This window comes from Vombatus ursinus, unplaced genomic scaffold (genome assembly GCF_900497805.2).
Source record: "Vombatus ursinus unplaced genomic scaffold, bare-nosed wombat genome assembly UNPS02014884.1, whole genome shotgun sequence".
NCBI classification, from domain to species: Eukaryota; Metazoa; Chordata; class Mammalia; order Diprotodontia; family Vombatidae; genus Vombatus; species Vombatus ursinus.
In genome coordinates, this window is record NW_020954662.1 from 3,321,514 (window position 1) to 3,337,496 (window position 15,983).

Below are 15,983 nucleotides of genomic sequence, written 5' to 3' on the forward strand. Positions count from 1 at the left end.
CCAAGAGAAGCTGCCCTGCTCCCCAAGCCGAACACGGACTGGTGGAAGGTAGCCAGAGCAATTGAACCCGCTGCAACTAGTGGGACTCTTCGGGTTCTCCCCCACCCCGCCCCGCCCCGCCCCCGCCCCCGCCCCAGGGTAGGGCCAGGTCTGATGACCAATGAGGCAGAAGCCGTGGTGGGGGCCCCGCCCCCCGCCTGCCTGTGGATAAGTCTACGCGCGGTGGCCCCGTGGACAGCTGCTGGCTCTTGTTCACCTGAAGCAGGTGGCCGACCCAGCACCCAGCACCCGGCACCCAGCACCCTACACTCGGGAGCGAGAGCTAGGAGGATGCCTCAGGAGCGGACTGTGCGCCTGCAATACGGGAACCGCATCGAGGCGGTGTGTGTACTGGGCACTCGGCTCTGGGTCGATGTCTACAGGTGAGAGCGGTCTGCCCAGACTGCTGTGCCCGCACCGAGAGGGCCCCGGGCATGGGGACAGCCCGCATCCCGCCTCCCTGCTGCTGCCTAGTCACGCCTCTCCCCGGCACTTTCCCTGCCCCTGGGCTCCCTTTCCCTCCCCACGGAGACCTTCTCCAGTACCCCCTCCTCCCCTTTGGAAGCCCCCTCGCGTACGGCCTCTGCAGGGTCCAGTGAGCCCCCTGAACCCACCCCTGCCCCATCCTATCGTCCCAGCTCCTTTTTTCTCTCGTTCCCGTCTCCACTGCCTCAAATCCTCAAGCACCTCTTCTCTCTCTCCATCCCAGTTTCTCACATCCCTTCTTCTGCTGGTCCCAAGTTGGTCGATCAGGGACTCTCTTTTGCCTTTCTTTTATCCCCAGCTTTTAGCACAGTACCTGGCACATAGTAGGTGCGTAGTAAATGTTTGTTGACTGACCCCTCTTCTCTCTATTGCCATCCGGGTCCCAACCATCCTGGGCCCCCAACCCTGTCTCCCCCCCTCTCTGTTTTCATCCCAATCTCCTCCAGTTTTCTCTGTCCCAATTCCAGTCTTTCCCCCACCCCAGCCCCCTGCTTTGTTCCCACACCCTTCCTGCTTCCATCCCAGTTCTTCCCAACTCCCTCCTCTGCTCCTTTCTGCCCCCGCACAGTTCTTTCTCTGCCCCCATGCAGGCTTCAGTCTGTGCTCCCAAACTCCTCTTCCTCTTTCTGCTCTGGTCCATTTCCTTTTCACTCCTTACTTCTCCCTACCACTGAGCTTCTTGTCCTATATATAGTTCTTATCTCTGTACCACCCCCCTCCTACTTCTCCCTCCTTCCTCAGCCTTTCTTATTCTCCTTATCACACCCTACTTTCTTCTCTGCTTTTTTTCTCCCTTCTTGTTCATCTCCTATTCCCACACTATTCCTTTCTTCTTTTTCCCACTTTTCCCATCTCTTTCCTTCTTTTCCCCGTCCCTTTCCTGCCAACAACTTCCCTCACTGCTGCCCCAACTTCATCTCTTTCCCTTAAACCATTCACCCCAACTTTCCAACTCACCCCCTGTCCTTCAGCCACCTCCTCCTTGTGTCCTCCTTGGCCCCAGCTTGGCCTTCGCCGATTTCCTCTGCTCCCAATCCTTCTCTCCCTGTCCCCGCTCTAGCTTCTCTTTCTCCTTGCATCTCAGCTAAGCTCTCTTGAAAGGGTTAGCTCAGACCCAGAGCTTACCCCTTAGAAAGGACAGGAGAGAGATGTGATCCTGGGAATCTTGGCCCCCTGGGGCTGCTCTGCAGCTAATGTTTCAAAGCCCTACAGGGATGACCTTAATGATCTTTCCTGACTCTGACCAAGTGCCCCTATCCCATAATCCTTCCCCAGACTTCACCTGAGCCCTGGAAGAGTCTGTGGTACACCCGTGGGGTTGTTTCCCACTAAGCTGAGCCCCACGTTTAAAGATTGTCGTTTGTTGTTATTGTTCAGTCCTGTCCGACTCTTCATAACCCCATTTGGGGTTTTCTTGGCAGAGATACTGGGGTGATTTGCCATTTCCTTCTCCAGCTCATTTTATAGACGAGGAAACTGAAGCAATCGGGGTTAAGTGGCTTGTCCAGGGTCACGCAGCTAGTAAGTGTCTGAGGCCAGATTTGAACTCATCTTCCTGACTTCAGGCCCAGCGTTCTATGCATTATGGTGTCACCCAGCTATTGTTTAGGTACTCTCTATTAATCCATTTCCCATTTTTTCTTTGGGTGTGAAGGTATATGAAAGGCAGAAAAGTGACCCTAGCCACCAAGGGCCAGGCTAGAGATGGCACTAACTAGAATAGGACTCCTAGAGATACAGGGAGATGTCTCCTGCTCTGCCCCACCCGTCTCCTTGTCTCCTGCTGACTGTAAGATGGAAGAAGGGTTTTCCCTGGCAGTATAGCCCATAACATATGTATAAACGTATACCAGACAGAGGAGAACCTCACCAGGCACCTTCTCAGGGGTAAATGATGAAGGCTCCAGAAACACACTGTTGAACTGTATCCCCAGTGTTTAGCGTGGTATCTGGCATGGTATCCTTAGTAAGTGCTTGTTGACTGATAACTGGCCAGACCAATATGTCAGAAGTCCAGATTTGAAAAAGAGCCCAGAGAGTATCTAATCCAACCTGCATCTGAATAGGAATCTGCTCTAGAACAAATAGTGTCCCCATGAGGCCAGTCCATGAGGAAGAGCATCTGGGTGGTCCAGGATCTATTGCTCCTTCTCACAGAAGAGAGCCCCAGGGCAAGATTCCTCTAACTGGGGTCTTTGAGTATTAGAAAGAGCCCTTTCACTATCTTCAATTCCATTCAACAAATACTTATTAAGCCCGTCTTAAGTGTGAAAGGCACAATACTAGGCACTAGAGATATAAAGACAAAAGAAAACAATACCTGCCCTCAAGGAGCTTACATTCTATTGGAGATCATAACATTGACACAGACAAATAAATGCAAAGTATACACAAAGTCATTTCTAGAGAAAGAGAAGGCTAATAACTGGGGAATAAGGAAAAGTCTTGTGGAGAAAGTGGTCCCTTGAGCTATACTTGAAAGGAAGGTAGGGACTCTCTGAAGAGGAAATGAGCAGAGCCACCTTCAGTTGTGAAGGACAACCTGGATGAAGGCACTAACATTGGAAGAGGGAATGCTGTCTATGGGAAACACTTTGCAGACCAGTCTGACTGGGACAGAGAGTGAATGTCAGAAAATATGAAATGAGACTAGAAAGATGGGTGGAAGCCAAATGGTGGAAAGCTTTAAATGCCAACATGAGCCTGAATTTTAACCTGGAAGCAGCAACAAAGAATTTCTTTTTGAGCAGGGGAGTGACCTGGTCAGATATATCTGAGGAATATCCATCTGTCAGGTGGGTGGAAGATGGGCTGGAGATGATAATGACTAGAGGCAAGGAGACCAATGAGGAGGTTCCCACCATGACTTAGACAAGAAGTAATGAGTCCCTGAAAAAGAGTGCTTTGGCGGGAGAGGAAGAAAGGGGAACAGAGGTAAGAGATGATGGGAAGGTAGAGTTGAGAAGATTTGGCAACTAATCAGATATGGGTGTGCTGGAGTCAGCTGCTCATTGTTCAGTTTTCAGTGTGAGCATTTACAGCTCATAAATTTCAATTGCTGCAATTTGGAAGTTGATTTATTGCTTTATTGGTTGTCTAAATGTAAGAAAGTTATTAACACATAACTTATAAATATATGTATACTCCCCCCCACCCCCCAAGAGCCTGGTTGTTAAACATTTACCAAAACACTCCTGTTCTGCTCTATAAACATTGCTCAAGCTTAGCAAGAGTTCAAAAGAAGGCTCAGTGAATGAAATCACCCCTGAATTGGGTGATTGTAGGCTAACAACAACAACAGCAACAACAATAATAATAACTGGCATTCATATGGCATTTTAAGATTTACAAAGTGCTTTCTATCCACTATTTCACTTGAACCTCACAATGGTGAGGGACAGCAAGAATGGGGCTGACAGCACTGGGTTGATTTGCTCCACACAGCTGGGTGTGAGGGAAAGGAACAGATCAAGGGTAACTCTGAGGCTGCAAACATGGATGACTGGAAGGATGGTGGTGCCCTCAATAGAAAAGGAGAAGTGTAGGGTGGGGTAGGAGGGAAATATGATGAGTTCTGGTTTTGGATATGTTGTCTGAAGTACCTTTGGGACATCAAGGTGAAACTTCTGGTTGAAGACATGCCACTGGAATTTAGAGAGACTAAGGAGTCATTAGCACAGAGATAATAATTGAACTCAATAGGAACTGATGAGAGAGGGGGAGAGAGAGAGATAGTGAAGTGGAGAGAGACAGAGAGAAAGAGAGTGAGACGGAGTGAGAAGCAAAGAGGGCAAGGACAGAGCCCTTGGGAACACTGAATATTTAGGGGATGGGAGAAATATGATAATCTATGGAAGGATATTGAGGAGGAACAGTCAGAGGAGTAGGAAAAGAACCAAGAGAGAAGAGTTATGGAAGCCAAAGGAGCTTCCACAGTCAAGGGAGAAAGAGTAGTTGACAACGTCATAGAATGTCAGATGTGAACTGGAACTGACTTCAGGACCATCTAGTCAAACCCCCTTATTGTATAGAGGGGAAAAGCCCTGGGAGATGAAACTCCTTCCCCACGGTTATGCTGCCAGCAAGTGATAGAGCTGAGATGTGAACCTGCATCCTCAGACTGGAGAGCTTACCACTGAACCACACTGCCTCCTTGTCAGCAAGCTTCTCTTAATTATAAGCCTCTATAACCCCCCAAACTGAGGCTGCATTTGGGGTGAGCTGTCTGTCACCAGGCCTCCTAATCCCCTAAGCCAGGGCTGTCACTAGACACGCCTGTTTATTTACAGTTGGGCATTCTTGGTACTGCTGTGCCAAGTTCTCAGCTGGAGGCAAGGAGGGTGAAGAGGGGCCATGAAAAGGACCAGTGAGGAGGAAGAAATGAGAAAGAAAAGATCCAGTGGGTACTCTCATTTCCCCCTCTCTGGTCACATGGATGAGACAAGACAGTGAAGGGAAGGAGGTCTAGAGGTGATATGATAAAGTGAGGAGAGGAAGAAGAAAGTTGGGTTTTGGTGATTGGGAAAACTCTAGTAGTTTAATAGTGACCAGCCCACCCCACCCCTCTCTTCCCTCTCCATGTCCCCATGCCAGCAAGGCAAAGGTCCTCCAAGGTCATCAATCCCTCACTCCCTCAAGGGAAGAAGCCCTGCTGTTCTCTAGGTGTTAGAGAAAACACAGTCATAGGACCCTATTAGAGTTGGAATGGGACCCTTTGATAGAGAATGTTACAACCAAGATGCTTAGAACTAAAGGAACCATAGAACAGGGCCCCTCAAAACTGGAAAAGCTTTAGAATAGACAATATCGGAACATAGAGGTCCAAGCTGAGAGGAGGTTTAGAACAGAAAATGTTAGAAGATCCTTAGAAATGGAAGGGACCTTAGAACCGAGAATGTTAGAATATAGAATGTCAGAGCTAAAAGAAGTTTCAGAATATCCTTGGAGCTGGAAGGGATTTGAGAACAGATTGGTGGAAAAGACCCTTAGATCCAGGAGAACAGAAAACCTCCAAACTAAAAAAAGCCTTAGAACAGAGAACATTAGAACACAGATGTCAGAGCTAGGATAGGCTATTGAATATAGACCCTTATAGCTGGGAGGGATCTTTCAGAGTCATTAGAAGATGAGTATTGTTATGTCTTTCAAAACTCCAGACCATATGGCTCTTCCTGGGGACAGAGAATGATCTACTGTAGGACCTCAGATTGCTGAGTGTTCCTAGAGTCGCTTGGGTTTACTTAACCCAGCCTTTGTGGTACTTCACAATGAGAAGGGTGAGTAGCCCAGTTGAGGAGCTGATGGCCCAGCTTCCTGTCAATGGACCTTAGATATGAATGAATGACTCTTCTGCAGTGTGGATAGCCTCATCATAGCAGCCTAGGGGGTGGCATAAAAGCCAGAGCCATAAAACAGAGCTCTGCTGCATGGGACAGGGGCCAAGAGCCTGGCCTCACCTTTCTCTACAGCAGACCTTCAGCCTTGCAGTGTCTACAGGATGCGATCTTTAGCCTCAGAATCAGAATCCTCTGGGAGATCAATGGGTCCCACCCCTTATCTCCATTACAGATGGTACAAAACTGTCCAGTACAGTGGCCTTTTAACTTTTGTTTACACATTATCTCAGTAGTTGACCCTGAATTCTTAACCAGCTTCCCCTTTTCCCTCTTTTAGTAGCTAGAGCTTAGAGATCATTTAGGTTCATTCATTTAATTCTATAGATGATGAAACTGAGTCCCAAGAGGTCATAGAATTTAGAGCTGGGAGGGACCTTAGAGGTTTAATACATTTAATACGTTTAATACAATCCCAGCTCCAGGCATTTGCCCAGACTGTCCCCCATGCCTGGAATACCCTCTCTCCATCTTGGAACCCCTCAAATTCGACCTCCTACACAGTCAGTCAGTCAGTCAGTCAAAAGCCATTCATTAAGTGCCTGCTGGGCCAAGCACTGGAGGTACAAAGAAAGGCAGAAGACAAGTCCCTGCCCTCAGGGAGCTCCCAGTCTCCTCGAGGTGCTCGCAGTCTCTTCGGGGAGCTGCTATTGTACGGACAAGCTATAGACAGGATGAATGAGAGCCAATCAACAGAGGGAGAGCACTAGAATTAACAAAGATTGGAAAAGGCTTCTTGTACTAGAAGGGAGGATTTGAGCTGGGACTTGAAGGAAGACAGGGAAGACTGAAGCCAGGGGCGGAGATGAAGCCCCACCCTTGCCAGCTGCTAGGGCCTCCCATCCAAAATTACCTGGAATTTTTTTTGCATATAATTGGCATATAGTAAATGTGCATGTGTTGTCTGCTTGCGTGGATTGTAAACTCCTAGAAGGTAGGGGTTATTTTGTTTTCTGTCTTTGGGTCCCCAGTGCCTAGTACAGTACCCACCATATAGTATGGGCACTTGCTAACTGATGACGCACAGAACACTTTCCATTTCACGTTTGATCTTCGCAAACACCCTGTAAGATAGGGAGTGTTAGTATTATAATCCCTATTTTATAGATGTGAAGACTGAGGTGTAGAGAAGCTTAATCACTTGCCCAAGGTTATGCAGCTAAGTTGCTGAGCTAGCATTCAAACCCAGGTCTTCAGGTCTTCATGTTCAGTGTTCTTCCCACTATACAGTATCCCTAACTGCCCGTCTCAGGTGCTATTTTAGGATTACTCATCAGTTTGGGATTATCTGTGCTGTCTTTGCCCTGCAGTATGTGGTTGGTGCCACGAACTGAGAAATAGCTGTATTTGGAGCTGTCCGTCCTCCCCAGCCCCCATCCTCATCCCCACCCCCACCCCACCAAGCTGGGCACACACACAGCCCGGTCACTGCAGGGGCTCAGAGAGAATTGTTCTGACCTGGAGCCAAGCCCAGCCACCCCACCCTTCCCGGAGCCTGTCAGAGCTCATGGGGAGTTTGGTCCCAAGGCGTGATCAAATAGCCCCCATAAATCAGGGTAACACCCCTTGCATGTCTAGCCCTAAAAAGGCTGGCTTCTGCCAGGAGTGGCTGCAGGGACAGGTGTCCAGCTGCAGTGCCAAGGCCCTAAGGGAAGAGGCTACCTTTGAGAGACAGGAGATTAGGCTGGACCGCAGCACCTGCTCCATACCCCCTGGGAGCCTTTTTTTCCCCTAGTGGCTGAGGTTGGGGAGGGAAGGGACAAGGCAGCTGAAGAAGAAGCAACTTTGTTTAGGAGAGAGGCCCCTGGCCTGAGGACCTGAGGACCTGAGGCCCAGAGACAGAAAGGGCCCAGGTCACACAGAGAACTAAGGGGCAAAGTTGGGACCAGAACCCAAGCTAGAACCCTGGGCTAGGGCTCTGGCTACTCACCCTTTATCTTATTTCTGGGAATAAGGGAGGGGCGAGGATGACAATTTCAATTTTACAGATGGGAAAACTCTACAGCACGTAGAGATAGGAGAAGGGGTTAGTCAAGCTAGAAGGGACCTCAGAGGCCAGTGATTTGCCCAAGGTCAGATAAGTACTACTAAGCAAAAGAGTCAGGATTTGAACTCAGGTCCTCCGACTCCAAACCCAGTGTTCTTCCCACTAAACCATGCTGTCTTCCCAATGAAAACTCATTAGAGGTTGTTGTAACATACTGGAAAGAGCTTTGGCTCTGGCCAGAAGGAAGGGATGGACTCAAATCTGAGCAGTGACCTTGGACAAGTCATTCCCTCTCTCTGATGCTTTAGTTCCCTCACCTCTAAAATGGATATAATAATGCTTGCATGCCTCACCAGAGCTGTACGCGTCATATCCCCAGACCCCAGAGGCAGTTAGGTGACACAGTAGATAGAGCACTGAGCCTGGAATCAAGAGGACCTGAGTTCAAATCCAGCCTCATACACTTAACTAGCTGTCTGACCTTGGGCAAGTTACTTCACCTCTGCCTGCCTCAGTTTCCTTCTCTGCAAAATGGGGGTAATAACAGCGCCTACTTCACAGAACTGTTGTGAGGATCAAATGAAATCATATTTTTAAAGCACTTAGTACAGTACCTGGAACATAGTAGGCACTTAATAAATGCTTGTTTTCTCCCTCCTTCCTCCCAGGGATTCCCCTCTTACTCTATCATGTGGGTGCTCCTTTGAACTTGAATAGTAAGAGTCAAATGAGGGGCAGCTAGGTGGCGCAGTGGATAGAGCACCGACCCTGGAGTCAGGAGGACCTGAGTTCAGATCTGGCCTCAGACACACAACACTTACCAGTTGTGTGACCCTGGGCAAGTCGCTTAACCCCATTGCCTAGCCAAGAAATAAAAAAAAAACAACAACAACAAAAAAAAGAGTCAAATGAGACAGTGTAAGCAAAGTGCTTTGTAAGCTAAAAAGTTTATTATTCCTGTTATTTTTGTCCTGTGGGATGGAGAAGTGGACAGAAGGTGAGCCTTGGAGGCAAAAAGCCCTGCCTCAGATATATATTAGTTGTGTGACTGTGGGAAAGTCATTTAATCTCTCAGTGTAAGTGATAAGTTGATCAGTGGAGGGAGTTTCCATACCAGGAGTTCCCTATCTTCATGAAATCACAGATTCAGAACATATATTACATATTTGTGTGTGTGTGTGTGTGTGTGTGTGTGTGTATACACCTGTATAGTTCCACTGGGTTGTAAACAGAGTAGGAGAATTTGGCAGAACAGCATAGTAGACAATCCTGGATTTAGAGCCCAAGGGCCAGAGTTCAAATGCTGCCTCAGACACATACTAGCCATGTAAGTCATCTAACCTGTATATGTCTTGATTTCTTCATTTCTAAAATGAGGCAGTTGGACCCACCCTCCAAGATTCCTATGATCTCTAAGTCTCCTGATGATCCTGGTTCTCTGGTTTAGTACATTGGGCAAATATTTTAGTAAAGACACTAATAACCTGGGATGAGCCTCAGGGCTCCTACTGACAATCTTTATGACCTTGGACAAGTTACTTTCCTTCTCTGGGCCTCAGTTAAAGTGCTTTACAAAAAAAAATAATTAGTGGTTATAGAGGAATCATGATGCTCAGACCAACTTCAAAGGAAGCAGAGTTACTGAGAGGTGATGGACTTGGGAGTTCAGAATAAGGCACGTAGGTGTGGATGTGGCCAATGCAGGAATTTGTTTTACTTGACTCTGCTTATTTGCTACAAAAGGTTTGTCTTTTCTCTTCTTTCTCCACTGGGAGCAGTGAAAAGATGGTGGGGCACAAGATACTAGCCCTGGTTGTCGTGGAACCCACTAGAAGGAAGGGTGAAGAGAGAATAGGGATAGGGTAGCAAAAAAAAAATGATGGAGACTTTTATTAACATAGAAAAGGGAATAAGAGGGAGATCAGAAAGAAGCACATACTAACCAGATAGCTTTGAAAGTTACAGGTTGAACTTACAGACTTTGGAAGAAAAGTAAGCCACACATCATACAGACCTGCAGTATCATGGACAATTATCTTTTCTTCTGTTCTACTGTATGTAAAGAAGTCCTTTCTTTATTTTGTGAGTGGCACAGGGCCCTGCCCACTGCAGCCTTCTGGGGTTACTATGACTGGCCAGGCTCTTGTCCATGGGCTCCAGAGACAAGTAGGAAGCAAGGGCTGTCACCTTGTAAACACCAGCAGCTCCTGCCCCCTCCAAGGATGCCTGTGGGGCCCCTTTGCCCTCACACTAGGCAGATGATCAAGGAGCACTTTTCTGCATCTCCCCTTCCCTCCCTAAGCTGCCAGGAAAGGTTGGCATTAATGAGACCCAAGGCAGATGGTGTGATTGAAGTGGGTTCCATGCCAACCAGGACTGGTACCTGGTGCCCCAATCTGCCACCCCCAATCCTGCCTATTTGGGAGGGTGTTAGGAAGTCAGGCACTATGGTTCTCAGGTGAGAAGGAACCCAAAAAGGCTGAGGAGGACTGCAAGAAGTTGTATGGAACTTTGTGTAGCTCACTGCCGTGTCCCAACTGAAACCCCAAGACTCTTAGTCTATAGCCTAGCAAGCTGAACCAGGGCGTCATTGGCCCCTGTTGATCTTTTCCTTCTAAAACCTATTCAAAACTCCCTCTGGGAAACCTTCTTTGACCCCTCCTGACTCAGGCCATCCAAGGAATTCTCTTAACACTTATCAAATTATGTCAACTGCCTAACTTAGAAACAGGTTAGGGGCTCCTGGGGGTTAGAGGCTCCCTAACTCTGTCTGGCAAGAGGTTTTCTGAGAGCAAACACTGTGTCTCCATTGGATTGGGAGATCCATGAGAACAGAGACTGGGCCTCCTTCTTCTCCCCTATCCCCCACAGCCTGGTCTGGATGCCATTCAACTTCAAGACCTCATAGACCGCCTAGTCTTCCTCTGTTCTCTTACACCAAGGGTCTGTGAACTTGTGTGTGTGTTTTAATGTTTCAATAGCTATATTTGAATATCATTGGACTCCTTTGCCATCTTATGCATTTTATGTGATGCCTTTAAAAATATGAGCGTGATGAGAGTGTCACCAGATTACCAAAGGTGGAGGGGAGTTAAGAACTCCTGTTTTATGCTCTATTTTCTAAATTTTATTTTTATTTTATGGAATAAAACAAGCATTTCTATAACAATACAATAAAAAAAAAGACGATTGCATATGAAACTGCAAATCTACTATGCACAACTTGCTATTCCTTTCAAATATACAACAAAATTAGCATGTAAATTTCTTTTTTTGTTCCCTCCCCTCCCTCCACCCTAGAGATGGCTATCATTAGACCCAAATAGGTGTGTGTGTATATGTATATATATATATATATATATATATATATACACACACACACATACATACACACACATATATGTATGTATGTATAGATATAATATGTATGTAAAATTATTCTATACATACTTCTATATATCAGATCTTTTTCTGCGCATAGATAGCATCTTTCTTCATATGCCCTTTATATTTAAATTGGGAATTTATAATAGTCAAAATAATTTATTTACTCAAAGTCATTCTTAAAACAATATTGCTGTTGCTGTATACAATGTTCTCCTGGTTCTGCTTATTTCACTCTTCATTATTTCATGATCTATTTTTTAAAGTCACAACTGTCCCCCTTCCCCCCAACCCCCTTCACTTCTCTACCCACCACCAATGACATTCTTTGGTCCTTCCATACCGGCTTTGCAAAAAGACCTTTGCAACATGACTAGACTTTTAGCCTTTCAGTAAGGGCATCTGTCCTTGTCACTGATGGTACCTACTGGGAAACCCCCAGGCTAGGAAGAATGGCTCCTTTGTTGTTGGGATTTGGAGCCTGCTCCTAGAATAGCTGTTTGCTCAAGCTTGGTGCCTGGGGAGATGGGGGTGGGGAGTGGGCCTCTTTTGTGGGGCTGAGACATTAACCCTCAAAGCCCTATCTGGGTAGAGGGACAGTGGAATAAGTGATTAGGATTATGGTATCATTTATTATTAATAATAATGATGATAACTGAAATTTCTATGCTTCAAAGTTTACAAGGCACTTGAATAGACTAACCTTATAGTGACCCTGTGAGGTAGGCATTATAGGCATTATTATCCCCATTTTACGGATAGGGAAACTGAGACTCAGAAGTGAAGTGACTTACCCATGGACACAGGAGGCAAATGTCAAAGAAATAATTGACACCCAGAACTCCCTGATTCCAAATTCTTCTTTTTATCTATTAGACTAGGTGAGGGAAGGGGAAAGAGAGGAAAGAGGGAGAAAATGAACAGGAACTTAGTGGATTTCTCCCAGGGTGTTAGTACTTTGGGGTCACCTGAAGTCCAGGATCTGGTCCTTATCCTTATGTGTCCAGAAATTTGCATTTTATCATATTTACCCAAAGGAAATGACTTTGAAAAATCAGTCTTATGCAAACCAAACTCATAGGAAAAGAAACCTGAGTCAGCAATTGGAAAATCTGAGTTTTACTTAGAATCTGCCACTGATTAGACCTCGGTTTCCTCACTGGTAAAAATGAGGAGACTGGGGTAAGTGATCTGTGAGACTCCTTCCATCTCTGATACTGTCTGTTCTAAGGTCCTTCCAATCTTGGGCATTCTCTGATGTAAAGTCCCTCCCAGTTCTGACAGTTCAGGATTCTATCAGACTTATTCATGAACATGATTGCCAATTTATTAAATTGCAATGGAAGCCATAAGTTTTCAGTAATGAGGATGCTAGAATCTCTCATATATAGTGTTTCTCTCCCCATAGAGCACCAGATAAACACTGACTCATTCTTCCCTGGATTTCCTTTTCCTAAACTTTTCCTTAGCCCCCACTCCTATCCCCCCTCCTATTAAAATGCTTAATAAATATTTATTGACTGACTAGATTCCCTGTAGACTCCACTTACCCCTCCCTTTCCTCAGACTATGTTACTGTCTTCCTGTTAAATACAACTTAGTATTATACAGTTTTTTTAAAATAGATACATTTTAAATTGGGATCTTTCTAAAGGACTTTCAGGAAAAACTCCGGTCCCTAGCAGATACCCTAGCCTCCAGGAATTGAATTTCAAAGACACCCTGGTCTCTCTGGCAACTCATTCAGGAATCTCTAGGGACAATCGGGCCTATAGATGACTGATCTTACTCAGTTTCAGAGGATCATTCTTTTCTAAACTCCTCTCTAAATACTGGGAGCATTTCCTATTAGTAATATGCTAACTATATAGTGATACAACAAAATCATAGAACATCAGAGCTGGGAGGCCCCTTAGAGCACAGAATGTCAGAGCTGGGAGGGACCTCAGAATACAGAATATCAAAGCTGGGAGGGGTCTTAGAACAGAGAACATCGGAGCTGGGAAGGGTCTTAGAACATAGAGTATAAGAGCTGGGTTGTTGTTTGTCCTTTGTTCTCAAAGTGGACCATGACATCAGGAAGGTGATGCCATGACTTGCAAGTGAATTGGATTTAAGTGTGGCAGGGCTATGCAACGTCATCAGCCTTATTCTCTTCTCTGGAGCCATCTGGGTCCAGTGGCAAGATACAGATCAGGATGATTGAAGATGGCCCCAGACACAGTGGGAGACCTTGGCCTTTTCAAGCTAAGGTCTTTCCCAGTTCTCAGTTTGACTGAGGCAATGTGCATTCAGTGATTAAGGCTAGGTAAGAAATGAGGCAAAAAATGGCCTCTTTTACCTAGTGAAAAAAAAAAAATCAGTCTGGGAGGGGAAGAGGTTTCAGAGATGATGTAGTTCAGTCCTTATAGTACAAAGGAAGAAATGAGCCTCTAGGAGGGAATGTTACCCACCCAAGGTCACCCAGTGACTTAGCAGTGACCCCCTTTGTTTGACACTCAGCCTTACCTCTGCCTTTAAAGCTAGTGGATCGGTGCCCTTTCCACAGACCCGGGATGGTATTTTGGTGTTTTGCTAACAAAGCCCAAGTGAAGCCCACATAATCCCCCTGTGATCTCTTGTTCAAATTTAGCCTCATGAGGCACACAAAAAACCCAAGTCCCAGCCCCAGGGCTTGACCTTCTGCAAGCCTATAAAATCAATGGAGTTTGTCTTTGGGGGCTACTGCCCACTTTCTCTCCCTCCTCCCTCTCCTGCAGGGCCCTCCCTTCCCTAGACAACTCTCCCCAGGTTTGGTTCTTCCAGATCCCTCAGCAAGCTGTCATCTGAGAAGGATATGATGAACCAATTCACACCAAGGTATTAGCGGCACAGTGGGACGCCCCTCCCTGGTGCCCATGTACTCACTGGGGCCGAGACAGCCTAAAAGAAATGCATTGTAAATGGTGGTACTTCAGACAGTGGAGCTAGGCCAGTGAGGAGACAATTTGACTCAGGGCTGCCTTCTTGATATTGGCCCATGTTGTTCTTAATGACCTCAGGCAAGCTTATTGGCTGTGTGACTTTTGGTAAGCCAGTTCCATATCCTGGACTTCAGATTCCTCATCTATAAAATGAGTGGATTCAATGATTTCTAAGGGCCCTCCCAGCTCTGTCATTCTGTGTCCTAAGGGCCCTCCCAGCTCTGACATTCTGTGTTCTAATGGTCCTCCCAGCTCTGACATCCAGTGTTCTAAGGGCCCTCCCAGCTCTGACATCCTGTGTCCTAAGGGCCCTCCCAGCTCTGACATTCTATGTTCTAAGGCCCCTCCCAGCTCTGACATCCTGTGTTCTAAGGGCCCTCCCAGCTCTGACATTCTGTGTCCTAAGGCCCCTCCCAGCTCTGACATTCCATTTTCTAAGATCTCTCCTAGTTCTGACATTTTAGGTCTCATGGTCCTTCCCAGCTCTGACATTCTGTGTCCTAAGGGCCCTCCCCAGCTCTGACATCCTGTGTCCTAAGGCCCCTCCCAGCTCTGACATTCTATGTTCTAAGGCCCCTCCCAGCTCTGACATTCCATTTTCTAAGGACCTTTCCACCTCTGACATTTTGTGTTCTAAGATACCTACCAGTTCTGACTTTCTCTATTCTCAAGGCCCTCCCACCTCTGACCTTACATAGTGCAAGGCTTATTCTAGTTCTAAGATTATAGATTTTTAAAATAGTCTAAGATTTCACCCCCCTGGAACCATGTGGAAGCCTCTCCATGACCCAACCCTTTTCCCTTTCTCAGTGCGGCCCCCGCTGATGCCAAGACCTTCAGCCTGAAACACACAGATGGTGTACAGGTAGAGGCAGTGATTGATGGGCAGGCCGAGGAGGCCACAGCCAATGGCAAGCAGCGATGGGCCCTCTCGCCCAGCACCATTCTCCGTCTCAGCATGAGCCAGCCTAGCACAGAAGTCAGCAGTGACAAGGTACAGGAACCTGGAGGGTTGGGTTTGAAGCAGGGGGAGAGGTGGGGCATCCACCAGGTTAGCAGTAGGAAGGGGAATCTTAAGGTTGAAGTGACTTTATCTTGAGCATGGGCCTTTACCGAGAGCCTAAAAGTAGGGGAAAAAAATCTGTCCTCATATTAACCCATAGAGTTTCACAGAAGGGGGAAATGTGGTGGACTAAGAGGTGGGAGGTGGGAGGTTTGCACAAAGTTCTGGATTGTCATCAGCTCCCTTCTTCCTTTTTTCCTTCTCCCACTGTGTATCCTCAGGTCACCGTCAACTATTATTCGGAGGAAAACAAAACGCCCATTGACCAAGCTGGCCTTTTCCTCACAGCTATTGGTAAGTGACTACCAATATTACAGAAATCCTGCCTCTTCTAAGGGCTGATATCACCCATTTAGCATCACGGAATCCTCGACTTTCACTGCTAGCAGGGCTCTTAAAACATGGAACAGCAGAGCATAGAATGTTATAGCTGGCAGGGGCCATAGAATATAAACCTTAGAACAGAGAACATCAGAGCTGGGAGGACCCTTAGAACATAGAACGTCAGAACTGGAAAGGGACCTTAGAACAGAGAATGTCAGAACTGGAAAGGGACCTTAGAACAAAGAATGTCATAACTGGAAAGGGACCTTAGGACAGAGAATGTCAGAACTGGAAAGAGACCTTAGGACAGAGAACGTCAGAACTGGAAAGGGACCTTAGGACAG

General features: G+C 46.6%; 1 protein-coding gene across 1 annotated transcript in view; it reads left to right on the forward strand.

Annotated features, from left to right (window-relative positions):
• The first annotated feature begins 256 nt into the window (after positions 1–256).
• PADI2 (peptidyl arginine deiminase 2) overlaps positions 257–15,983 on the forward strand; it is a 59,175-nt gene continuing 43,448 nt past the window's right edge. Inside the window, exons 1-3 of the mRNA XM_027842763.1 lie at positions 257–422; positions 15,063–15,246; positions 15,537–15,609. Coding sequence (XP_027698564.1) covers positions 331–422; positions 15,063–15,246; positions 15,537–15,609 — 349 coding nt within the window. The 5' untranslated portion in view covers positions 257–330. The remainder of the gene's footprint in view (positions 423–15,062; positions 15,247–15,536; positions 15,610–15,983) is intronic.